Below are 25,580 nucleotides of genomic sequence, written 5' to 3' on the forward strand. Positions count from 1 at the left end.
CATATTTATTTATTTATTCCCAAAGTGGCTTACAATGTTCTCGGTTCCTCCATTTTATCTTCATAACAACCCTGTAAAGTAGGTTAGGCTAAGAGCATGTGACTGGCCCAAGGTCACCCAGCACACTTCCATGGCTGAGTGGGGATTTGAACCAGGGTCTCCCAGATCCCAGACCGCTACATTGATGCTGGGCTTAAACAACACGGAAAGGCTGATGCATTCACGTGTTGCTTGTCAGCTTTCCAGAGGCACTTGCCTGAAGAGAAGCCCAGCCCCAGAAAGCCCATCCCAATAGAATGTTCTCTTCCATGTTCAGAAAGAGAACATCTCTGAGAAGCAGATGGAAGTGTCAAAAACATAACCACTGGCCATCACGTTAATGCTCCCTTGAGAACCTTCCAAGGCATATAGCGCATTGTTGAAAAGAACACACAGAATTAGATGGAACTTTGGTTTAATCCTCCAGGGCACTCCAAGAGCCAGCGTGGTGTAGTGATTAAGATCAGCAGACTCTAATCTGGAGAAGCAGGTTTGATTCCCCGCTCCTCCACAAGAAGCCTGCTGGGTGACCTTGGGCTAGTCACAGTTCTCTCCAAACTCTCTCAGCCCCACCTCCCTCACAAAGTGTCTGTTGTGGGGAGGGGAAGGGATTGTAAGACCCTTTGACTTCTAAAGGTAGAGAAAAAGTGGGGTAAAAACCCAACTCCTCTTGTGAGGTCCCTCTTCACCACCGGCGGGAGGTTTTTGGGGGGGAGGCTGAGGAGGGCAGGGTTTGGGGAGGGGAGGGACTTCAATGCCTTGGAGTCCAATTGCCAAAGCGGCCATTTTCTCCAGGTGAACTGATCTCTGTAGTCTGGAGATCAGTTGCAATAGCAGGAGATCTTCAGCTACTACCTGGAGGTTGGGAGCCCTACTCCTCTTCCTCCTCCTCCTCCTCCTCCTCCTCCTCCTCTTCTTCTCCTTTTCCTTCTTTTATGTTCGCCACATAAAGCAGACTTAAGCAGTGTAAAATACTGGAGCGGGTCTTCCTAGAACTGTGGGAGCAAAGGACTCTATTTGGTTCAAGTGGGATATGTTTATTCATGTGATGCGTACTAGAAAGATGGTGTGTCCCCCTCCCCCCTTTCCCCCTGCCCCCATAGTTCAGGGGTAGTGGAGCGTGCCGTGATTACAGCTTGAAAGGAGCAATCAGCAACTTCACTTGATGAGTGTTTCTGGGCTCGGGCCTCTTCAGACTGTGGGTGAAGAATAGCTTGAATGCCTTCTCCTGTAATAATCTCTCTGCTCCTGTGTGCTGCGGTCTGGAGTGTGAGAACAATGGGAGACATTGCCTTTCAGCCAGGAGCTAGGATGGGGTGAGGGGAGAGACGGTCTTCAGATCACCTTTTAAATTATCTGATTCCCATCAAAGAGGGCGTTCTCCTTGTACGCAAGTACTTCTTTTTGTGTAACTTAAAAGTGTTCAGTAGGTGTTAGCCTGGGAAACAAGCATGGCAAGGCTTCAGGGGAGGGACTTGCTCAATGGTACAAGAGGTGCTTTATGTAAGAGGACACACCAGGACTAATTAAAAAGAGTGGGAGAGGATGAGGCGTTACAGTTCTCAAAAAAGCGGGACTTGCTTCTTGGTTTGGGGACCAAGGGTGTTTATCAATCCGGTTAGTGGAGCGAGCCCAGAACAGATGGCGCCGGCGTGAGGAGAGGAGCGGGTGCCAGGCAAGCCACCGAAGCATCCCTTCAAGATGGCCTCCTTGACTGCATCGCATCTCTCGAAGTCTGGGAACAAATGACTCGCCGGCTCAGCAGAGCGTCTCTTTCTCCACTGGATCCCTCACCAAGCCAACCACGCCGTTTCTGCGAGGGCAACAGGTGGCTTTGAAGTGCCTTGTGATTTTCGTCGGAAGGAGGCAGAAGTCGGCCGGCCACCCAACCGAAAGATGCCCGAATGGCGGCAGCTGTTTCTCTCGCTGCCTAGGTCCACATCTGGCCAGGATTTTACCCACAGCTCTCGGGGAGGGGCATGTTCACTCTTGATGCGCTACCTATTGATGTGGCTTCTCCGTTATTCCATGGTGCCAAATCACATGTGCAAAGCATGTCACTGGGCATCCAACTCAGCTCTGTGACCATGCCAACGTTTCTGTTTGCTTCCATTTTGCATTCCTCAAGACAGAAAGGGGTTGCAGAGGATGCGGGCAGCACCAAAAGCTTGTCCTGAGTGCTAGCAGACCCAAGGGCCAGAAGCGGATAGCGTACTCAGATAGCTGTCCAAGGGTCAATATTGGGCTGTTCTAGGTCTGGATCCCTAGTGTCAGTATCAAAGGGAAGTCCAAATTCCAAGTCAAAGTCTGTTCCAACCACAAGGCCACAAGAGTCTCAGGAATGATCAAAGGACCAACACAGGGTAGTAAACAAGTTGTTCCTATATCAGCCTGGATAGAAGCATCTGCTTAAATAAGCCTAAGAGGAATCAGCTGTTGCTGGTCCACATCCAGCTGGCTTCTTGGGTAGGAGTGGGGAAACCAACCCAATTCACCAGATTAGAGTCCACCTCTCTTAACCACTACACCACGCTGGCTCTCACCTCTTTCCCTTCTCGTGGGAGTTCTATTGTGACTCAACTCCAGAGCCAGTCCTCCGGTCAAGCAACCCAGCGACCCCTTGGGACAGCACGAAATGGAGAGCACCAAAGCTCCTTGAGGGCTCTGCTGAGTCCCAGCAATCAGTGGCTGAGGAGAGGATCCCCATCCACAGCTGAGCCTGCACCACTGCTGACCCCATTCCACATTTGTGCCCCATCTGGCCACAGGGGGTGGGGAAGAAGAAGAAGAAGACGACGACTTCATGTGTAAGAGTGGGGAAACAAATCCAGTTCACCAGATTAGCCTCCGCCGCTCATGTGGAGGAGTGGGGAAACTAACCCGGTTCCCTAGATCAGAGTCCACCGCTCCAAACCACCGCTCTTAACCACTACACCACGCTGGTCCCAGGAGGGCATGGGCATATCTTGGTTAGGCAACAAAATATATTGAATCAGCCCCGTTCTCCCCTGATGAGTTTTGCATCCTTTTTTCCTCCTCTGGCTGACACACTACATGATTATTTTTCCCACGGTTGCTGTTTTTCAAAATGCAGCTGTTGGGGATGGGGTATTTAAAGACCACAGTGGGGGAGAGGGGCTATTTTACTTTATCTTCATTTTCCTGCAATTCCTCACTACTCTCAAGATGTTGTTTTTAATTGGCCTGGAGGGGGGGAAATAAATTTTCCCCAGTAGGAGTATCAATTTTCCCCAGTAGGGGTAGAAACAGCTTGGGGGAGACAATGTTTGGCTGGAAAACAAAGAAAGAGGAAAGATTAAATAGGTCCTGTCTCCCCCTCTAAATCACCAATTCCTATGGCCGCGTTCTGTTAAAACAGGGTTAGGAAAAATCATTGCAAAACTACACAGAACAGCCCGTTCTTCAACATCAGTTCTCTCCGTCTGCTGCAGACATGCTACACCCATCCTCCCAAAAATTCTGGGAAGATCGGAAGAATCGCATACCTCCTTTCTTCTTGCAGACCTTGAATCTGAAACTTCGGATAGAGTTGCCAGATTTTGTGCAACTGCCTGTGTCTGCTAAGATACACTGTTGATTCATTGACATGCATTTGCTATTTTATATGCATTTTAATGGAAGATTGTGTGTGTGTGTGTGTGTATATATATATTCTTATAACCACTCTATTAACATATGTTTTATTCTGCTCGTCTATGACCGTAATAAATTATTGATCGGTTGATTGCTGCAGACATTCCTCTGCTCCGGGTCCCTCCCTCCCTTCTCTACTCTGGGTGTAATTTCAGTATTTACGTACTTCATTTATTCTCTGCCTTTCTCCCCAGAGGGGGCTCAAAGCAGCTTCCATCATTCTCTCCTCCATTTTATCCTCCTAACAACCCTGAGAAGTAGGTTAGGCTGAGAGAGGGTGACTGGCCCAAGGTCCTCCCACCCACCCCCTGATGAGCTTCCATGGCAGAGCCAGGATTTGAACCTGGGTCTCCCGGGTCCTAGTCCAACACTCTAACCTCAATACCACTTGGGCTGTCTTCTTCTTCTCCCTTTTATTTGCTCCTTCCTGACTGCAGCCGGCTTGATCATGCCTACTCTGTGACACCTGGTCCTTTACCTGCTGGGGACCCCTTAAGTTTTAAGAACATAAGAGAGGCCCTGCTGGATCAGACCAAGGTCCATCAAGTCCAGCAGTCTGTTCACACAGTGGCCAACCAGGTGCCTCTAGGAAGCCCACAAACAAGACGACTGCAGCAGCATTGTCCTGCCTGTGTTACACGGTACCCAAGATAACAGGCATGCTCCTCTGGTCCTGGAGAGAATAGGTATATGCATCATGACTAGTATCCATTTTGACTAGTATCCATGAATACCTCTTTCCTCCATGAACATGTCCACTCCCCTCTTAAAGCCTTCCAAGTTGGCAGCCATCACCACATCCTGGGGCAGGGAGTTCCACAATTTCTGAACTTCTTCCTGAGTAGTGAGAGGCCCTCTCTACACATATGTTGCAATGGGTAGCTAATCTGATTGGAGGGGAAAACTGTTCAAGTTGGTGGTATGCCAGAAACCTTTCTGTTCCATTGTGGCTCAAAGCCCTACCCCAGTGGCTACGCCCTGGTATACCACTAACGAGAGAGAGCCTTGGAGTTCACAGCACAGTTTGGATGGAGAGCTTGGAGACAGAAATAGTTGAGTAATAGTTGGAGAGCCAGCGTGGGGTAGTGGTTAAGAGCGGTGGTTTGGAGCGGTGGACTCTGATCTGGAGAACCAGGTTTGATTCCCCCCTCCTCCACATGAGCAGTGGAGGCTAATCTGCTGAACTGGATTTGTTTCCCCGCTCCTCCACATAAAGCCAGCTGGGTGACTTTGGGCTAGTCATAGCTTTCTCAACACCCCCTACCTCACAGGGTGTCTGTTGTGGGGAGGGGAAGGGAAGGTGAATGTAAGCTGGTTTGTTTCTTCCTTAAGTGGTAGAGAAAGTCAGCGTATGAAAACCAACTCCTCCTCCTCCTTAGCCTTCTTCTTCTCCTTCTTCCAATACACACCCCTTGGTTCTCAGTTTGACTTTGGGAAATCCATCAGTCTCTGCCCAATCTTACAGCTATGTGGGAGCAGCCTTTTCCCCATCAGCAAAAACAAATGGGGGCCAGCCATGTTTGGCGGTGCCCAGTGTAATCTTGGTCGTGTGAGGGTGTTGCTGTGCTCTGTGCATGCTACACTTGTGCCCCTTGAAGTGTGGGCAAAGATATGAAAGGTAGGCAACCTCTTTGAGTGTCTGACAGTGTTTTTGCTTTTCCTCTGGCAGGGAGCATCCAAGGATTGTGCGGCGACCCGGGAATCCCTTCCCACGGCATCCGGCACGGTGGCAATGACTTAGGGGCAGAGAGCACCGTCTGGTTCAGCTGCGAGCCAGGCTACATGCTCCGAGGGTCACTGCAACGCGTTTGTCAGGCCAACGGGTCTTGGAGCGGCACACAGCCAGAATGTGAAGGTGGGTATGGCTCTAGAGGTTCCCCCCCACCGAGCGTAGGACCAGATTGGGGCAAAATAATCATTAGGGATGATTGCAAGATCCGGCTGGGCAGGGCTTTGCAATTGATTCGGCTTCCCCTCCCCCGCCCCACTGCTCATCAGATTCAACCCCATTCCACAATAGGGCTGTCAACAAAAAAAACAATTCGGTACAGTTCGGATTCGGCCGAATTTGGCCCTTGTGGGTTCGGTACGTGCCGAGGTCCGAACTCCCCCACTTCGGATCCGTTCAATTCGGCGGGAATTCAAAGTTCGGAAAAAAAATTCGGCCGAATAAAGCCATTAAAAACACAATCGCGCCTTTCTGCGGCTCTGGGGGGGCATTTTTGGGGTTAGAGGTCCCAAACTTTTGGCAGAGCTTCAAAGGACGTTTATTGAAAGACTCCCCAAGTTTTGTAAAGATTGGGTCAGGGGGGGCTGAGATATGGGCCCTGAAAGGGGTCCCCCCACCCTTAATGTGCATCTCTCAGCAGAGCTTGCCGCCCACGCACAAAGCTCCCAGCCCCGACAACAACTGAGAAATTAGCAAAACAACTGCAAACACAACCTTGTTAAACAACACCTTTGCAACACACAACTGAAACCTCCCCCCTCAAACCAGGGAGACTCGAGGGGGAACACACACCCCAGGCAGAACCGATGAAAGCCCCCTTTGGCTTCCCCCCCACCCACAGAAACTGCTCCCTCCCCACACACACACAGACTCTGCTTTCCCCCCCACACACACACATACACAGGAGAAAAATTATAGATTAAAGCCCCCAAAGGGGTCTTACTGTGGCTGTCTTCTGTTCCATCAAGAGGGGCTGAAGAGAGGACTTGTAAATAATCCAAGATGATTCCAATTAGGCACGGAACATTTTGCTCTGGAGAAGATGCACAGGATCGGATCCATTCATCCCAATAGGGAAAAGGGGAAAGGGGAAAGCCCATATCTCGGGACCCCCTGACCCAATGTTCACAAAACTTGGGGGGTATCTTAAGAACACTGGTCTGAAACTCCGCTCAAAGTTTGGGATCTGCACCCCCAAAAATGCACCCCCTGCAGCCATGGAAAGGGGGGGAGGCGATATTTCTGCCCCCACTGAACCCATCTTTACAAAACTTGGGTAGTATCTTAAGAATAATTCACTGAAGCTATGCTAAAAGTTTGGGGGCTATATCCCCAAAAAAGCGCCCCCTGCAGCCACATAAATGGAAAGGGGGGGGAGGGAAAAGGGGGAGAGCCCATATCTCGAGACCCCCTGACCCAATGTTTACAAAACTTGGGGGGTATCTTAAGAACACTGGTCTGAAACTCCGCTCAAAGTTTGGGATCTGTACCCCCAAAAATGCGCCCCCTGCAGCCATGGAAAGAAAAAGGGGGAGCCCATATCTCGGGACCCCCTGACCCAATGTTCACAAAACTTGGGGGGTATCTTAAGAACACTGGTCTGAAACTCTGCTCAAAGTTTGGGATCTGCACCCCCAAAAATGCGCCCCCTGCAGCCATGGAAAGAGAAAAGGGGGGAGGCGATATTTCTGCCCCCACTGAACCCCATCTTTTCAAAACTTGGGTAGTATCTTAAGAATAATTCACTGAAGCTATGCTAAAGGTTTGGGGGCTATATCCCCAAAAAAGCGCCCCCTGCAGCCACATAAATGGAAAAAGGGGGGAGGGAAAAGGGGGAGAGCCCATATCTCGAGACCCCCTGACCCAATCTTCACAAAACTTGGGGGGTATCTTAAGAACACTGGTCTGAAACTCCGCTCAAAGTTTGGGATCTGTACCCCCAAAAATGCGCCCCCTGCAGCCATGGAAAGAAAAAGGGGGGGAGCCCATATCTCGGGACCCCCTGACCCAAAGTTTACAAAACTTGGGGGGTACCTTAAGAAGCTTCATATGAAGCTCCAGTGAAAGTTTTGTGTCTGTACCCCAAAAAATACGCCCCCTGCAGCCACAGAAAGGAGCGAATGTGCACAAGCACCCCACACACACACACGAGGATTTCGCTCTCTCTCTCTCTCTCCCTGGCCGGGCCGCACATCAGCTGATTCCTCCAGTACTCAATCCTGACTGATTGGCCAGAAGAAGACCCAGCTTGCCCACCGATTGGCCGGGGGAGGAGAATGCCGCTTACTGACGGTTATGCTGCTTACTGACGGCCGAATTTGCCGAATTTATTCGCGAACTCCCGAACTCGCTGAATTCGGGCCCCCCGGTTGCCCGTCAGTTTTGAGTTCGGTTCCTCCCGAACTAAAAACCACCGAATCAGGGGAAATTCGGCTGATTTTCAGTTCGGGCCGAACCGAATTGACAGCCCTATTCCACAAGACTTCTGATGGCCATCTGACAAAAGTTCCTTCTTTTATAGCCACTTTGTCCCATATTGTCCATCCTGCCTGATATGCCCTGCTCTCTCTGTCCCCACCTTCAGAGGTGAGGCAGGTGGCATCCAGAGGCAGGGCTTTTTCAGGAGTGGCACCTTGCTTAGGGAATGCCCTTCCCCTTGAGGCTTGCCTAGTACCTACATTGCTTTCTTTTAGGTGCCAGGCCAAAACGTTTCTGTTCAGCCGGGCTTTTAATTCAGAGGTTGATTGTTTAACAATACTGTAGTCTGGAAGCTCTTATTTTAAGCTGCCAGTGGTCCATTTGTATGGTCTCTGTTTTTATTCTGGGTTGGGTTTTTTTTAATACTGGGTTTTAATTAATATATTTTCAACGTTTTGTTTTTATTATTCTTTAAGTTGCCACCAGCAGGCTCCTGGAGAGGTGGCATAAACATTTTCCTAAATAAACATTAGGAGGTAATGGAGTAGAAAGAAGCTTTTGAGTTTCGCAAAAAACATTCTCAGGCCAGACTGGTTTACATTAAATTTTATATCAAAACCCTCATAAACATCAGTGTGCATTATAATTAATTCCTTGTCTGGGGCAGCGGTAATGTGAAAAAGCAGAAGAATCCCAGGTAATGCAGCGTGATAAACCTCAGGCAAACTTTCCCCCCGACTCTTGCTATTCTAAAAGTATTTAAATATCAATCAGTGGAAGCGCAAAAAAGCCAGAGAGAGGCAGGGAAATGGCACGCAAAGAGACCCAAGCGAGCTTGTCTCTCCCTCTCAGAAAGCTTTGCAAATGAGTTGGAAATTTATTCTGAATTGATGCAGCCAATGATGGAAAGGATGCTGTGTCCCATTTATTAATATACTGGAGTCTGAAAGGCTTCATTTTATTTCAAAAATCTTCCATCTTTTCTTTTCTTTTTTTTCTCCCCTCGCTGGCGATAGGGAGGGGTTATGTGTATTAATCCCAGGATAAATAACTTGTCAAGTTCAAAAGCGACCAGGAATACAGAATCCCAGGCAAGCTTTTAATCACAGCTTTATGAATAATAGGAATATTATGCCCCTAATGCAGATCCTTTAATGTTAGGCACTCACTGATCAGGGAAAAAGAAAGTAATTCACAGAGATCTGTCGTTCGTGGGTGCCTTTGATTTGTATTCAGGACAAGGAGAGAAGGGAAAGTATTCAGAGGACTGGCAATCAAACTTGAATTGCAGAATGATATCGTTGGGAAAAACCCAGCGAATCATCTCTTCCATGGCCTGGGACTGGACCGCAGTAAGCAACTCCGAGCTTCAGAATTTGATTGAGGACCTCATAACACCTCTTTACGGGCTGCATCTGGGATGTAAAACAGAGATCCGAGATGGGATGGAATTGTTTATGGCAGAGAATTGGGCAGGTACCTAGAAGACGAGGCCAGCCCACAACATTCCGCCGCTGCGGCACAAAATGCAAATTACTCTCCCACTGCCCTTGAGGTTAAGCAAAGCAGGAAGAAGAGGAAGAGGACGGAGGAGGAGGAGGAGGAGTAGTTGGTTTTTATATGGTCAAAAAAGGTTGGAAAGATCCAGGCCCATATCGTCAGTGAATAGTTTGGTCCTTGGAAAGAAACAGGACCCTCAGAAGAAGCTAAAATCATGAAACTTCTGTGCAAGAGGAAGAGTTGGTTTTTATATGCCAATTTTCTCTACCACTTAAGGAAGAATCAAACCGGCTTACAATCACCTTCTCTTCCCCTCCCCACAACAGACACCCTGTGAGGGAGGTGAGGCTGAGAGAGTGTGACTGGCCCAAGGTCACCCAGCTGGCTTTGTGTGTAGGAATGGGGAAACCAACCCGGTTCACCAGATTAGCCTCCACGGCTCATGTGGAGGAGTGGGAAATCAAACCCAGTTTTCCAGATCAGACTCCACCACTCCAAACCACCATTGTCAACCACTACACCAAGCTGGCGACTAAAAACGAGTGCATCAAAAGACATGTTTTTCCAAAGGTGTGTCTCAATGAAATCCTAGTACAGAATGGAGCCCTCCATTGATGCTGATGTGATTGACACATGGACGCGCTGTGGTGTGCCTGAGAGACCTATGGATTCTGACTGTGGCAGTTCTGAAATGAATTTTAGAAATCCTCCCACTTAAATTGGGGTGGTGAACGCAGGGCAGATGTTAAGAGAACAAACTAGGAGTCATCCATTCATCCCTGCTCTCAGCTGTTTTCGTCTCCATAAAGCGCCCCACTGCAAACTTATGTGCAAGATGCATTAGTAATATAGGGTTGCCAGCTCTGAGTTGGAAAATACCTGGAGATTTTAGGAGTGGAGTCTGGGGAGGGTGGGGTTTAGGGAGGGCAGGAACCTCAGCGAGGTATAATGCCATATAGCCCACCCTCCACAGCAGCCATTTTCTCCAGGGGATCTTGGGGTCTTAGTAGACCAAACACTGAACATGAGCCAGCAGTGTGATGCGGTAGCTAAAAAGGCAAATGCGATCTTGGGCTGTATCAACAGACGTATAGTGTCCAGATCATGTGAAGTTAGACCTCACCTAAAGTATTGTGCTCTGGTTAGACCTCACCTAGAGTATTGTGTTCAGTTTTGGGTGCCGCAATTTAAGAAAGATGTAGACAAGCTGGAACGTGCCCAGAGGTGGGAAAAATGGTGAGGGGTCTGGAGACCAAGTCCTAAGAGCAAAGGTTGAAGGAGTTGGGTATGTTTAGCCTGAAGAGGAGAAGACTGAGAGGTGATATGATAACCATCTTCAAGTACTTGAAGGGCTGTCATATAGAGGATGGTGCTGAGTTGTTTTCTGTTGCTCCAGAAAGTCAGCGGGAGATCAATTGTAATAGCAGGAGAACTCCAGCTAGTACCTGGAGATTGGCAACCCTAGCTCCATGGGATGCTTTAAGGAGGAGGGCACAGCGTGGAGGGGAAGGCACTCCTCAGTTCTGCCTGTGCAGAACCTCGGTTGCGAGGATAAAAGCAGTGGTTCCCAACCTTTTTTTGACCAGGGACCACTAGGACTTTTTTGTTTGGTGCAGGGACCCCAAGGTTCAAAATAAAAATTCTGAGAATTTGAAAATAAACTTTAATCATAACTGTTAGTTAAACATTAAACTTAGAATAATATTTGAATATATATATATATTATAATAGAGAACTTTTAATTGAAAATATTAATTTATTATGGGTTTAGAACTTTGTTTTGCGGACCTTAATTTAGTTCTCGCGGACCCCTGGGGGTCCATGGACCCCTGGTTGAGAACCAGTAATAAAAGGGTTCATGTGAGACAGGGAGACACAAAACTCCTGTTCAGTGTCGGTTTCAAAGTCCTTGCTTGCTGTTAAAAGGGCCTTTGTAACATGTAAGGGCTCCCTCGGGTGGCCTGTGGATTACTCTTCCCTCTTAACTGGGCTGTTGGCAGGCGGGGAGTATGCGGCATCCTCGAGGAGGGCTCCTCTAGACCCACATCAGAGATGCCATGCAGTGGGACGCAGCTGGAACGTGCTTCTGCCCACCTCATTCTACATCACATGGCAAAGGAGCTTATTCTCTTCGGGACTTATGAACTGCTGTTTTCCATAATCATAGACATTTGCAGAGGAGAACGCTTTAAAAAAAATCCTAAACAATATTTCAAAGGCCACAAATGGTTTGAAATGAAGCGAGTTAATTAATCGGCGTGCGCGAAAAAACTTTGCTGTGTTTGCGTCTCTGTTTTATGCCGCTCTGGCCGCCTCATATCCAAGGCCCGCTTTCCGTGCCGAGATGTCAGGCTTCGTTTAGCTTTAATTTCCAATGTGTTTTAAAATGGAAAGGATTTTTTTTTTTAAAGAGGAACAAAAAGTCCAGAGCTTTTCTTAGCCCTGTTCCCAAGCCAAAGACTGAACGAGGCTGTAGGGACAGGAGTGGAAAGCAAAAGATATCAAGAGATTTTTCAGGAGCGGTTCCCCGTAGCTGCCGTTGCTGTTTTTATTGTCGCCTCCAGTTACATTTCATGCCCCTGATTGGATTTCCAAATGAGGCTTTTGTTTAAAATCAAGCCACTTGAATGCGACAAAAGACAGGGCTACGCCGAATGCAGGCGGCCCTTATCTCATTTTAAATTAATGCCGCTGCTTTTTTAATTTTAATTGGCAAACATTGTTCTAGTCCCGCGTTAAGATATGAACGGCAAAAGGTACATTTACACTTAACGGGTTTGTCGAGATGTTTGCCGTCGTTCCCCTCCACTTCGCTTTTGAAATGAAATGTACGATGCTGTTTAATTTAAATAGTGTGCGTAATTGCCAGCTCCGAAGCAAGGACTTCGGAGGACGCTAGAAGCTTTCAGCCTTGTCATGTCCCAGAGCTAGATTTCAGCAAATAGGTTGTCGCAGCTTGTAAAGGCCATGATTTTGGACCTTGTATTCAGTATTGATGAAGAATAAAAGGGAGGGGTGTGTACCACCAAACCGGCACAAACCCCTCCTGTTTATGGGTCTCCTGAGCTCTACGAAGCTACCTAAAAGGAAGTCAAACTAGATGATGATCATCTATTCTGACTGGCAGTGGCTCTCTGGGTAGGGTTGCCATCCTCCAGGTAGTAGCTGGAGATCTCCCGCTATTACAACTGATCTCCAGCCGATAGAGATCAATTAACCTGGAGAAAATGGCCAGTTTGGCAATTGGACTCTATGGCATTGAAGTACCTCCCCTCCCCTAACCCCACCCTCCTCAAGCTCTGCCCCTAAAAACTCCAGGTATTTCTCAACCCGGAGCTGGCAACCCTATCTCTGGGGCTTCAGGCAAAGCAGGTGCTGTGCCACAGAGGTATGGATTCTTCCCTAAAACGCACACCTTCATTCAGAAGACTCCTGTAGTAACACAGCCTCTCTTTAAATCTCCTTAAGTATCCGTGGAGATAAAGAAGAACGTTCCTCCAGACCCTTCTTAGGAGTGGGGTTTCTCATAAAAGGACCAGCCACCTCTTCTGGAGGAGGTAACTGTGCAATTTTTCCATGGAAAGAAGCAGGATTTTTAAAGTCATCCTTTCCAGTATAGAAGTAGAGCTGTTAGGAGGATCTGTAGCATCCCCTCGCTCTGGTCGAGGAGGAAGATGACAATTTGACAAAAAAGGTTAGTTGAGAAGCTGTTCAGGTGACACAGGTGATACAGAGTCTAAAAGAGTGTGCAGGGGAAGACTGAAGGAGCTCAGTATGCTTACTGAAAGGGAACTCTGTATAAGGGGGATATTGTAAAGATATTTTGGTAATAAAACAAAAGCTATATAGGACAGCTCCCATTCTGAAATAATATTTCCTCCCAACTGTTTGATTTTTTTCTGAATCATTCTATAGCAGTTCCATTCTTTGGGCAGGTGTAGTTTCACACACTTTGCTTGTCTCATGTCCAGTCTCCAGCATCTTTGGTTTAAAAACAGGTTCTCCGATTGGGGGACAATCTTCTGTTTATAGCAAAGACTACAGGTCATTTATGCATGGGGTTTTTTACCTAGGGCTGTTGGGGAAAAAATTCGGGAAAATTCGGGTCCGGGGTTTATTGGCCTTTTCCCCCCGGGAAAACCCGAATGCCGAATTTCCTATACCAGTAAAGCTAGGAATTTGGCTTTAAATTCAGGATTCCCAAAAAATTTGGCCATTTAAACCCATTAAACCCATTTCACGGCTTTTCACGGCTCCTGGGGGGCATTTTTGCAGGTAGAGGTCCCAAATTTTCAGGGTAGCTAGAAGGGACTAGGGCTGTCAAAAAAAAAAAAATTCGGTACAGTTCGGATTCGGCCGAATTTGGCCCTTGTGGGTTCGGTACGTGCTGAAGTCCGAACTCCCCCACTTCGGATCCGTTCAATTCGGCGGGAATTCAAAGTTCGGAAAAAAAATTCGGCCGAATAAAGCCATTAAAAACACAACCGCGCCTTTCCGCGGCTCTGGGGGGGCATTTTTGGGCTTAGGGGTCCCAAACTTTCAGCAGAGCTTCAAAGGACGTATATTGAAAGATTCCCCGAGTTTTGTAAAGATTGGGTCAGGGGGGGCTGAGATATGGGCCCTGAAAGGGGTCCCCCCCCACCCTTAATGTGTATCTCAGCAGAGCTTGCCGCCCATGCACAAAGCTCCCGGCCCGACAAACAGCTGATGAGAGCAAGGGCGGGGCAGGTGCTAAGAACTTTGCAAAGCAACACAACTGAAAAGCAACACCTTTGCAAACATGCAAAGGGCGGGGCAGGTGTGAAGAATTTTGCAAAACAATACAACTGCAAAGCAACACAAGCACGCAATGCAACACCTTTGCAACAGTGCAAAGCAACACCTGACACCTGGGAGTTTGCAAACCATGGAAAGGGACAGAGGCAGCTAGCTATGCATAATGAGCAGGAGGGGGTGGAATTTCTCCTTTTGCATTGGACTTGGGACCAGGCAAATGCATTCTTTAAGTCACCATTTGAAAACCAGTTTTGAGCAAGCATCAAAATAACCTAACTGATCTTATGAATGAGGAAAAACCTGAAGAATAAAAATGAAGCCCCCCCTCAAACCAGGGAGAGAGAGACTGGAGGGGGAACACACACCCCAGGCAGAACCGGCAAAAGCCCCCTTTGGCTCCCCCCACCCACCCACAGAAACTGCTCCCTCCCCCCACACACACACACAGACTCTGCTTTCCCCCCCACACACACACAGAAAAGAAAAATTATAGATTAAAGCCCCCAAAGGGGTCTTACTGTGGCTGTCTTCTGTTCCAGCAGGAGGGGCTGGGAGGCTGGGTAATCCTATATGATTCCATTTGTATCCAATATAAGATCCATATGTATGCATCTCTCGAGGGTGATCCATTCATCCCAATAGGGAAAAGGGGAAAGCCCATATCTCGGGGGGCCCTGACCCAATGTTTACAAAACTTGGGTGGTCTCTTAAAAAGCCTTGACTGAAGCTCCGCTGAAAGTCTGGGGTCGGCACACCCAAAAATGCGCCCCCTGCAGCCACGGAAAGAGAAAAGGGGGGGAGCCGATATTTCAGCCCCCACTGAACCCATCTTTACAAAACTTGGGTGGTCTCTTAAGAGGGATTCTCTGAAGCTATGATAAAGGTTTGGGGGCTGAACCCCCAAAAAAGCGCCCCCTGCAGCCATGAAAATGGAAAAGGGGGGAGAGGAAAAAGGGGTGGAGCCCATATCTCGGAACCCCCTGACCCAATGTTTACAAAACTTGGGGGGTATCTTAAGAAGCCTTGTCTGATGCTCCGCTGAAAGTTTGGGGTCGGCACACCCAAAAATGCGCCCTCTGCAGCCATGGAAAGAAAAAGGGGGGGAGCCCATATCTCGGGACCCCCTGACCCAATGTTTACAAAACTTGGGTGGTCTCTTAAGAAAACCTGTCTGAATATCCCCTGAAAGTTTGGGGTCGGTACCCCAAAAAATGCGCCCCCTGCAGCCACGGAAAGGAGCGAATGTGCACAAGCACCCCCTCACACACACATGAGGATTTCCCTCTCTCTCTCTCTTTCCCCGGCCGGCCGCACATCAGCTGATTCCTCCAGTACTCAATCCTGACTGATTGGCCAGAAGAAGACCCAGCTTGGCCACCGATTGGCCGGGGGAGGAGAATGCTGCTTACTGAAGGTTATGCTGCTTACTGACGGCCCCGAATTGGCCGAATTTATTCGCGAACTCCCGAACTCGCTGAATTCGGCCCCCCCGGTTGCCTGCCAGTTTTGAGTTCGGTTCCTCCCGAACTAAAAACCGCCGAATCAAGGGAAATTCGGCTGATTTTCAGTTCGGGTCGAACCGAATTGACAGCCCTAGAAGGGACTTTCCTTGCAAGAACCCCCAAGTTTGGTAAAGATTGGATCAGGGGGTCCGGAGTTATGGGATCTGGAAGGGGTCGCCCCATCCTCCTCCATTGAAATGCATAGACAAAGTGGCTGTGTTCAGATGCTTTAGTGTGATCTTTGCAATGCATCTCAATGGAGAAGCCGGGCTTTAAACAGTGGGAAAGTTCACCCCGTGCCTCCATAGAGATACAATGTATCTGGCTTTTTGAGGAATGGCAAATTCAGCTTTGCCAACCTCCTGGATTTTGCGGACTCAGTAAACCCGAACCTGAATTTTACCAAATTTGCATTTATCCGGTATTTTTCTGAATCAACAGCCCTAGGTTTACCTGAGGTTCGTTGCTCGCTGGACCCACACCTTCCTGTTGGGAATCTATGCACCAGCAGTCTCCAAGCTCAAAAAGTCCCTGCCTTTTTAAATGCTGCTTTGTAATTGGCTTACTTTATAGAGCTTACCATGAGATAAACCCCCCAAAACTCAATTGTCAAATAAAAAAAGCATTTTAAGAAGAAAAAACAAAAAATGGAGCAATCTGAAAGGGCGGGGGGTGGGAATTCAAACTTTGTTTTAAAAAAGCCTTTAAGAAAGAGCTCCGAGGAAGCAAGAAGCATTTGAATCCCCACCTTTTTACACACTGCTTTGTAGTTGGCTGCATGCTTTCTGTGATAGAAACCAAGCTTGGGTGTCCCGCGCATTGCATTATGCATGGAGATTTCACCCGTGCTGAGTTCATAAACGACCACTGAGCTAGATGGACCACCAGTAATGTGGGGGGGGGACGTTTTGCATGGAAGAGGTCCTGGGTTCAGTCCCTGCTGTCTCTTGTATCAGGACTGGGAAAGACCAATGTCCGATACACTGGAGAACCACTGCCACTCCGAGTAGTACTGGATTAGATGGGTCAGTGGTCTGGCTTGGTACAAGCAGCCCACTATGTTAACCCAAACGCTTCTTCAATTGGGCTCTTCTTTGCAAGTAACATGTGGGTAATCATTATAACTTTTTGCACTTCTTGTTCAGCCTTTATTGTATGTGTTAATGTATTTGTTGCAGTTATATCTTGCGGAAACCCAGGGACCCCCAGCAACGCAAGAGTGGTATCTTATGATGGCCTGGAGTTCTCCAAGTCCATTATATACAAATGTCGGGAGGGATATTACTCGACAGGTGTGCTCAGTAGGCATTGTACTGTTAATGGAACTTGGACTGGAACTGCTCCAGACTGTACAGGTGAGTAACCCAATGAGAGGTGAGACAGAGCTTACTTCTTCAGATACAATAGGAGAAATGAACCCCTTTACCTCGATTTTACAGGAAATTACAGAAAGGGAGGGGAAAGGGAGGAGTTGAGCAGAGAGAGGCCTATGATTATAAATGAGGTTAGATTCTCTGTGTGGGAATTTGGAACCACTTGAGTGGTTTAATGGATAATGGGAGAGTCTCGCATGCAGTGAAGATAAACGTACAATAACATAGTGTAAATAAACTCATTAAGAAAGAGGCAGTTTGAAGCATGAGAAAATTGTCTAACATCTGTAAAGGGTCGTAGTATGCTGCAATGTTAAAAACTGTATATTGAAGTAATTAAAATGAGGGTTCTCTTGGTTTATTAGGAATTATAAGTGAGGAATTCCAAATCTTGATTTAAACCAGGATGACGGAAGGCGTTTTTTGATGAGTTCTAATTCAGCACTTTCATGTTGTATACTCCTTTTGAAGTTTTCTGTAGAAAAGTGACTTTCAGGTCTGCAACAGTATGTCCAGGAAGATTAAAATGATCGTCGACTGGTTTTCAAGTATTGCAGTTTCTTCTGTGAAATTTCAGTTTGTTCATTCTCTGATGTAAGGATCAACACATTGGTCCAGTGTAGACAGTAGAAAGGCACTGTTGGCCCATGATAGCATATATTTAATCAGATGATGCGCTGATACACTTATTTTTTAAGAAAAAATGCTCCATAAATTAAAAAAAGTTTTGGCTTTTGGTTTATTGGGGATTCCTCAAAGTAAAATGGATAAATGTAATTGAGTCATATGCCAATATAGTTTTGCAGCAGCAAGAATCATAATAGCTAAAACCTGGAAGCAAATAATAAACCTTCAATCATTGACTGGAGAGAGAAACTATGGATGTATATGCGGATGGCCAAGTTAACTGATTTCCTACATGGAAAAGACATGGAAGAATTTAAAATAACATGGGCGAAGGCCGTCGCATATTGGGACAAACTGGCAAAAATGAATTTTACTGTTTTAGTTAATGAGTTATAGAGATAAATGTTTATATCTTTACATTACTGTTATGAATAACTTCATAAACTGTTAAGACACTTCTCCGGAAGTCTGGTGATGGGTCACTGTTTTAGGTGGGTGGTGGGTTTTAAGGGTACTTTAAATTGTGTAATCTTTTCGTATACTATGTAGTTAAAATATTTTGTATGTACTCTTTTGTTTTTTCTGTTTTTTATTATTTGTTTGTTTTATTTTATATTATCAAAATAAAAAAAATTATAAGAAAAAATGCTCCAGCTTGCTATACAAGTTGAGCTTTGCAGCTTTGCTTCTGAGAAATGCTGTCTTTAGCCTCTCTCTCTCTCTCTCTCTCTCTCTCTCCCTCCCTCTCTCTCTCTCTCTCTCTTTTCCACCACAGTGATAAACTGTGGAGATCCTGGTGTGCCAGCCAATGGCATTCGCCTGGGCAGCGACTTCACTTACAATAAGACTGTTGTCTTCCAATGTATGCCTGGCTATACCATGGAGTCAGACAGGGCCGCTGCACTGACCTGCACGAAAGACCGGACCTGGAACAACACGAAGCCGGTCTGCAAGGGTGAGTTTGACTTAACTGCTCACCGCGCTGTCGGGTTGGGGCTGTAGAGAAAAGGAAAGAAAGCTCTTTCTCCTCTCCCTTTTGCAATGCTGACATTAAAAGCTTGGCTTCTTGTTCCCATGGGTGGGAGGGAAGAGAAATGTGCTCTTTCTTTGCCTTTTGTAGCACAGAGACCAAAAGCATTGCTCCTGTCCCCACCTAGTTTGGAGGGGAAGGAAGAGAAAGGAACTCTTTCTCCTCCCCCTTTTTGAAACTTCACTGTGTAGCTGTTTTGTTCGACGAGGTGGGGGGGAGAGAACAGAATCTGCCGATCAGCTGCGAGTCAAGCTGACCAACAGACAGCGGCAAGCTTGTTGAGCAGCTGTTCACACTGCTCGATTCAATTGGGACATATCCTTGATCTGCTCACAGTCAAATCAAGAGTGTCAAACAGGGCGAGTCTGAATGCCAAACAGGTTAGCTGAGAAATTCGTGGAATCCTTGCTTACCACACCTCAGTAAATCATGCTATAGTGTGACTGTGCTGTTGTTTTAGACTGCTAAACTTCAGGGCTAGGAAGCGGCTCATCTGTGCCAGAAGTTCACTCATGTCACACTACCTGGGACAGGGAATTTCCAATTCTTTATTCCTCATGGGCTACAACCTGTAGTGATAATTGTTTGTGTTATTATTATTTTTAATGCATGCATAGCTCAGAGATATTTCAGGTTCGGTTCCAGACCCAAGAAAGCAAATATCACAGTAGAGCAAGTTCCATGATTTTTTGGGTTTCCCAGTGCACATAGAAGTTATATTTACACTGTACTGTAGTCTATTAAGTGTGCAAGAGTACATGTCTAAAAAATGTACTGTAATAATAATGAAAAAGTTTGAAATGTTGCAAGAATTACATGTGACACAGAAACAGAAAGTGAGCACATGCTGTTGGGAAAATGGCACCGATAGATTTGCTTGAAAATGCAATATCTGTGAAGCGCAATATCATGCAGGGCAATAAAACGAGGTATGTCTATATCAGAGTTTCTCTAGGCTTTATTTTAGCTAATGATTGAAAATTCTTCCCCAATGACTAAAGCATCAATGGGTTGTGATGGCTGGCGAGTGACAACTACAGAGATTTATGACCCATTCCACCCTCATGGCAGGAATGAGAGAAACATCATTCTGGCTTAATTCTGATCCAATAGATGGCACTGTTCACATGTAGCAACAAAACATGCATTTCCGTTACGGGGATGAGCCTTGGAAATTGTCAAGCTCATGTGCCCATCTCCCCTTCCCTTGTGCACATCTGAAATGAATCATTTATGTTTTTTGCAGCAAATGATAGTTTATTGTTAAGGTGCCTCAAGACTCCAGTTTATTTAAAGGATGGTGTATTGTTCTCTTGCTGCGAAACCCGGAATTAAATTGTGATTTAATTTTCGAGCCAAACATAAGGAGCGAAGGGAGGGGGAGAGAATGCAAGCCCTGGGATTTTCCAAGACTCGTTCCTGGCACAACAAACTCTAGTTTTTGGTAACTTGTGAATCACGTTGCTCAAAAGGAGAAAGAAACAGGTGCCAGCCCGATGCAGGCTAGGTGTCATAGCCATCAGCCTACAGCAAAACAGATTTTAAAAAGGGGGGGGAACCTCTCCACAATTGATACAGCTAATCTTTGCATTTCCCTGGCAGAGATAAGCTTGTCTCTGAAGTCACCGGCACAGGCAGAGACACTTTTCAGTTTACAGATTTGCAAAGGAAGGGCTTATAATCCATCTCCAGGAGTGTCTTGCTCTCCTAGAACTGGCATTTGACTTGGAAGGCATGTTGGCAAACGCTAATGCTTCGCTGCACCGAAAGGGCGAGGTGTGCTTAGACAACGATCAGCCAGATTTACATTCTTTTTCAATTTTTGTATCCTTTGCCTTGAATACCACCACCACGCAGTTTGCCCGCTTATACTTATTATTTGACAACTCCTCGTCTTTCTAGAATCTTCTGTTTAGCTAGACTGAATGCTAACCCCTCTATGGTCATGCAAGGCAGAATTTTGAATATACCATACCCAGACAGGACCTGTCCTTGCTCTTCTGACTCGATTGATTCATTAGCTCATGCCCTCTTGGAATGCCGCTTTTATGAGGAACTTAGAACATGTTATATCTCTCCTCTTTTAACATATAAATCTAATGCCTCTGTGTCTGACATAATGCCTTTTCTAATTAAGTGGCAGGGATACCAAGGCTACATTGTCAGTGGCAAGGTTTATTTCAGTCTTTATATCCCTCAAACGTTAAATCTAAAATTATGCTGCTCAAGATCAATGGATCAAGGAGCTTCTAAGGGATAAAGGAAAGGATATCCTTTGCCTGAGCTAGCACTGTCTCAGACTCCTCGGAAATCAGCTCCATTGATTTCAATGGAACATATTTATTTCCAAGTAGGAATGCATTGTGATCACAGCCTGCACTGTAATCCCGAAACATTTAACTGGCCGTCCGTTGGGTATCTTTGCTGGTTCACACATGCATTGTCATCACTGGATGTCTGCAGCACCAAGCAGTGATCCACATGTGTAAATGGGCCATCATGGAGGGAACTCATTGTGTGTCATACTTCTGAAGGGACGTGGCTCGCACAGTCGTCGGGTCATCCATCTCTGGAAGACCCAGGTTTGAGCCCTCCATGTAGTCTCCTATGTAGCTCACTGGGTGGACTCGGGCCACTCATTCTCATCCCAGCCTACCTCACAGGGTTGTTTGTGCTGTGGAATAAAATGGAAGAAGGGAGAATGATATTGTGAGCCACTTTGGGGCCCCATTGGAGGGGAAAGCAGGGAATGAATGAATGAATGAATGAATGAATGAATGAATGAATGAATGAATGAATGAATGTTTGGACAAGGCTACAGTATTACTAAGTAATACTAATACAGTATTACTAAGACCACTATTTCCCCAACCCGGAACCATGGTTTCCAGCTGGGATGGAAACATTGCTGTAGTGAGCCCAGAATTTGCTGCTTTGGGGCAGGTTCTTGACCCATTCTGGAAAAGTCTTAGAAGTTGGGATGTCCTTCAGCCAAACTATCTCTGCCTGGAGCCTTCTGTCGTGTTCACAGGGGACAAGGATTTGACAGCAGATGAATTAGGACCATGCTAGGCCTCCCCTCATCTGGCTTGGCAAAGGGATTGTCCCTGCCTCTCGTCAAACTGGAGTCCTCAGAGCATGTGCAGAGGTCCCGCCATGCTCGTGGTACCATCCTAAGCAGAGGGATGCCCTTCTATATCTATAGACCTCAGTGGACTTCCAAGAATGCGATTCTGCCTAGAATGGCACTGAACTCGTCCTATCACATTCCCAAAGTATCTTGTGTAAATCCATTCCAGATGTGTGACCCCATTTGGAGTTCCAGAGTGAAATTTTTGGTGTAAAACCGCTGAATCCCGCTCCTTGTGGTTGTTACCGGGTACTGAGTCTGCCGTTTGTTCTGTGCCTAGCTATCATCTGCAAACCTCCCCAGTCGGTGCCCAACGGCAAAGTTGTGGGTTCAGATTTCACCTGGGGCTCCAGCATCAGCTATGCCTGCCTAGAAGGATATCAGCTTTCCCTGCCTGCTGTGCTGACTTGCGAAGGAAATGGAAGCTGGACTGGAGAAATCCCGCAGTGTTTTCGTAAGCAGACAACCCCCACCACCACCCGTTGTGCCACAAACAAAAATGAGAGTAGGGGAGGAGGGACAAATTTTACTCTACCCATTACGGTCGGTGCCAGAGATCATTTGTGTTAGGCAAATGGCCGCACCAATGGAGTGGCCTGCTGAATTGATTATGCCGCCATTTTGACTTGAACCCAGCACAAAGATGGAGATCCCGCCCCTTCCCCTGACAAGTGTGGAGAAAAGGTGTCCACTTCCTCAGTGCTAGACAGGGACCGAGAATCAGTGAACAGCAGAATGGGGAGAGAAAGGTCTGGGTAAATACTGAGGGCACTTTAAAAGCCTCCGTCATTTTGGGTCCCCCGTTCTTATCCATTCCTTGCTGGTTACGTGTTTCTTGTCCCAGGGCACCCCAAATCCAAATCCTCCAGCCTTAACTGCCCATCCTCTTTGATCTTCTATTAGGGAGAAATACTTGGTAGTGTTTACTGAGCCCTTTCCCAAACTCCTCTCTCATTTAGACAGCAGAAGAAGATCTCAGCTCTGTTTGCAGATCCCTTGCTCAGTGCCTGGGAAGTGTTTGAAGGAGTCTTAGATTGCACAATCCCTCACCGAAGGCAACTGTGTGTGATTAAACAAGCTTAGGGGTTCTCAGTTCGTTGAGAGAAAAGAAAGAGGAGCGTTGTTGGCCATGATCTTGAACCAAGGCTGCGTCCAGTTCTCATTCAACAACTTTCAAATGATGTCCAAAAAATGTAGCTTTCTGCATTCTGTGCTTTTCACCTTACCTATTGTATAATGAACTGGGTGTGTGTGTTAAGTCAGTGGTTTGCCATTGTGCAACCAAAGAGCCGTTTTAAATTTAAGCCAGCATGGGAGAAAGCTTGCCATCTGTTCTCCCTCAACCTGTCTGCCAGGAGATGGGGAGAAGGTAGAAATTAATTAAGCAGTAATTGACAACAAGACAGAAGTGCATCTAAAGACATACCTCTCCTGCCAGCAGCAGGATCCCCCCCCCTTTGAAAAAACACAGCTGTAAACATTGCTGGGGAGGGAAGGCGACTGGTGTAGCCAGATCTCCTCAGATCTCAGAAGCTAAGCAGGGTCAATACTTGGATGGGGAACCGCCGAGGAAGACTGTAGAGAAAGGCCATGGCAAACCACCTTGAAATCCCCTTGCTGGAGTCACCAGAAGTCAGTTGTGACCTGACGGCACTGACGTATGTAGGCAGGGCTGAAATTTGGGTCAGGAGATTTTTTACTGGTAATCGTGTCAGCCTTCATTCAAAGCTTCATTGCCCTCTTGCAGCTGTTTTCTGCGGCGATCCAGGAATCCCAGCTCAAGGAAGGCGTGAAGAGAGGGGCTTTACCTACCGCTCCTCCGTCTCGTATTCCTGCATCCCCCCACTGGTGCTGGTGGGCTCCCCTAGGAGGTTCTGCCAGTCCGATGGCACGTGGAGCGGAACGCAGCCCAGTTGCATCGGTAAGGGCCCGGGGACTGGGGGGGGGGACTGCTCCAATGTGGGTCAGTGAGCATGTTGTCACCCACCTCCCCCCACCGTCGTTTAATCTACAAAACCCATACAAAAGACAAAGTTATTTCAGGAGAAAGAAATTCCAGCTGACACAGTGCAGGGGTAAATCCCATTGAACATACTTGAGTAGGACTCTGAGTAGACCTGCTTAGGATGACGCTGGCAGATCTTCTTGCAAAGATTCCTATTCCTGTATCCACAATTTGGATTCCAGCCTTGGAGAGCTTGTGCAGCACTGTGGCCAGAAGTTTGAATTGTGAGTAGGGGTGTCCCCTCATGTCCAACATGGGCTCCTGTGCAAGCTATCCCCCCCCAAATGCTCAACTTTCCTTCGTTCTTCCATCTTTAACCACATTCCTCTGTTCTTCCTTTTAGATGCAACTCTTACAACGTGTGTGGACCCCGGCGTGCCCCTTTTTGGGACCCAAAACAATTCCCAAGGCTACCAGGTAATCAGTTTTATCATCATCCAATTTTTAGCTTATCTTTCCCCCTCCTCTCTTTCTAAGCTGTCTTCATTAGCTAGTGTTGAACACGTTAATATCTGTCAATCCACCTGACTCACAATCTTCCAGGGCCCAATTTCAAGTGAAGTTTCCCAGACATAGGATGACTCCCATGACTAGGCCATATAAACAATCATTCCATGTTGTTCCCTCCGTAGGAACTGTCTAGAAGTTGTTAGATCATGCGTTGCATTCCATCTTTCATAGCTACTCTGGAGCTCCTCCCTCTTGGAAGGGTGTGTTCCCCAAAGAAGAAGAGGAAGAGATGGTTTTTATATGCTGACTTTCTCTACCACTTTCTCTACCACTTAAGGCAGAATCAAACTGGCTTACAATCCTTCCCGTCCCCTCCCCACAACAGACCCTGTGTCTGTATATGTATCTATATATGTATATGTATGTTTCTTTGCAGATAAGAGGCATGCGGAAAGGATACTGTTGGTCTCCAATAGTATCAGAACATCAGCCTTTGCAGCCTCCCCCGTACACCCCATCTGCCCCCCCCCCAGCAAGGCTACTTCCTGTGAATTAGCATCCAAAATGCACACTTTGCTTCTCTTTGGGCGCATAAAGACCACACCATGGGGAGGGGCCACGGCTCAGTGGCAGAGCATCCACTTCAAACGCAGAAGGTCCCAAGTTCTATCCCTGGTATCTTCTGTTAAAAGGACCAGGCAGGAGGTGAGGGGAAAGACCTTGGCTGGAGATGCTGGAGAGGCACGGTCAGTCTGAGTAGACAGTACTGACCTTGATTGAGCAATGGTCTGAGTCAGTATAAGGCAGCGTCATGTGTTCTTGCTAAGGGAATGGAAGAACTGGGATTCAGTGATGGATCCTCTGCTTGGCATGCAGAAGTTCCCTGGTTCAATCCATGGTGTCTCCAGTTAAAAGGATCAGGTAGTAGGTGGTGTGAAAGACATCTGCCTGAGCCCCTGGGGAGGAGCTGCCAGTCAAGGTAGACAATACCAACCTCAATAGACCAATAGCTTGACTCAGAATAAGGCAGCTTTATGTGATCTTAAGGGGAGGGGCCGTGGCTCAGCAGTAGAGCACATGCTTGGCATGCAGAAGGTCCCAGGTTCAATCCCCAGCCTCTCCAACTAAAAGGGTGAGGGATGTGAAAGACCTCCACCTGAGATGCTGGAGAGCTGCTGCCAGTTTGAGTAGACAATACTGACCTTGATGGACTGAGGGCTTGATTCAGTGCAAGGCAGCTTCATGTATCCATGTGAGCCTCAAGGATGCTACTATGCACACCCTCCATTTGCAAAACAGAACACCTGTCTCAGGCCCAGCTCACAAAAGTCCATCTCGTGGGCTCTT

At 47.1% G+C, this 25,580-nt stretch overlaps 1 protein-coding gene across 1 annotated transcript in view; it reads left to right on the forward strand.

Moving 5' to 3' along the window:
- Positions 1 to 25,580, forward strand: part of CSMD2 (CUB and Sushi multiple domains 2) — a 690,555-nt gene that overhangs the window by 648,899 nt on the left and 16,076 nt on the right. The window contains exons 57-62 of the mRNA XM_056846155.1: positions 5,363 to 5,548; positions 16,797 to 16,973; positions 18,394 to 18,573; positions 22,059 to 22,232; positions 23,526 to 23,699; positions 24,127 to 24,200. Coding sequence (XP_056702133.1) covers positions 5,363 to 5,548; positions 16,797 to 16,973; positions 18,394 to 18,573; positions 22,059 to 22,232; positions 23,526 to 23,699; positions 24,127 to 24,200 — 965 coding nt within the window. The remainder of the gene's footprint in view (positions 1 to 5,362; positions 5,549 to 16,796; positions 16,974 to 18,393; positions 18,574 to 22,058; positions 22,233 to 23,525; positions 23,700 to 24,126; positions 24,201 to 25,580) is intronic.

The sequence above is a fragment of the Euleptes europaea genome, chromosome 3 (genome assembly GCF_029931775.1).
Source record: "Euleptes europaea isolate rEulEur1 chromosome 3, rEulEur1.hap1, whole genome shotgun sequence".
Classification (NCBI taxonomy): Eukaryota; Metazoa; Chordata; class Lepidosauria; order Squamata; family Sphaerodactylidae; genus Euleptes; species Euleptes europaea.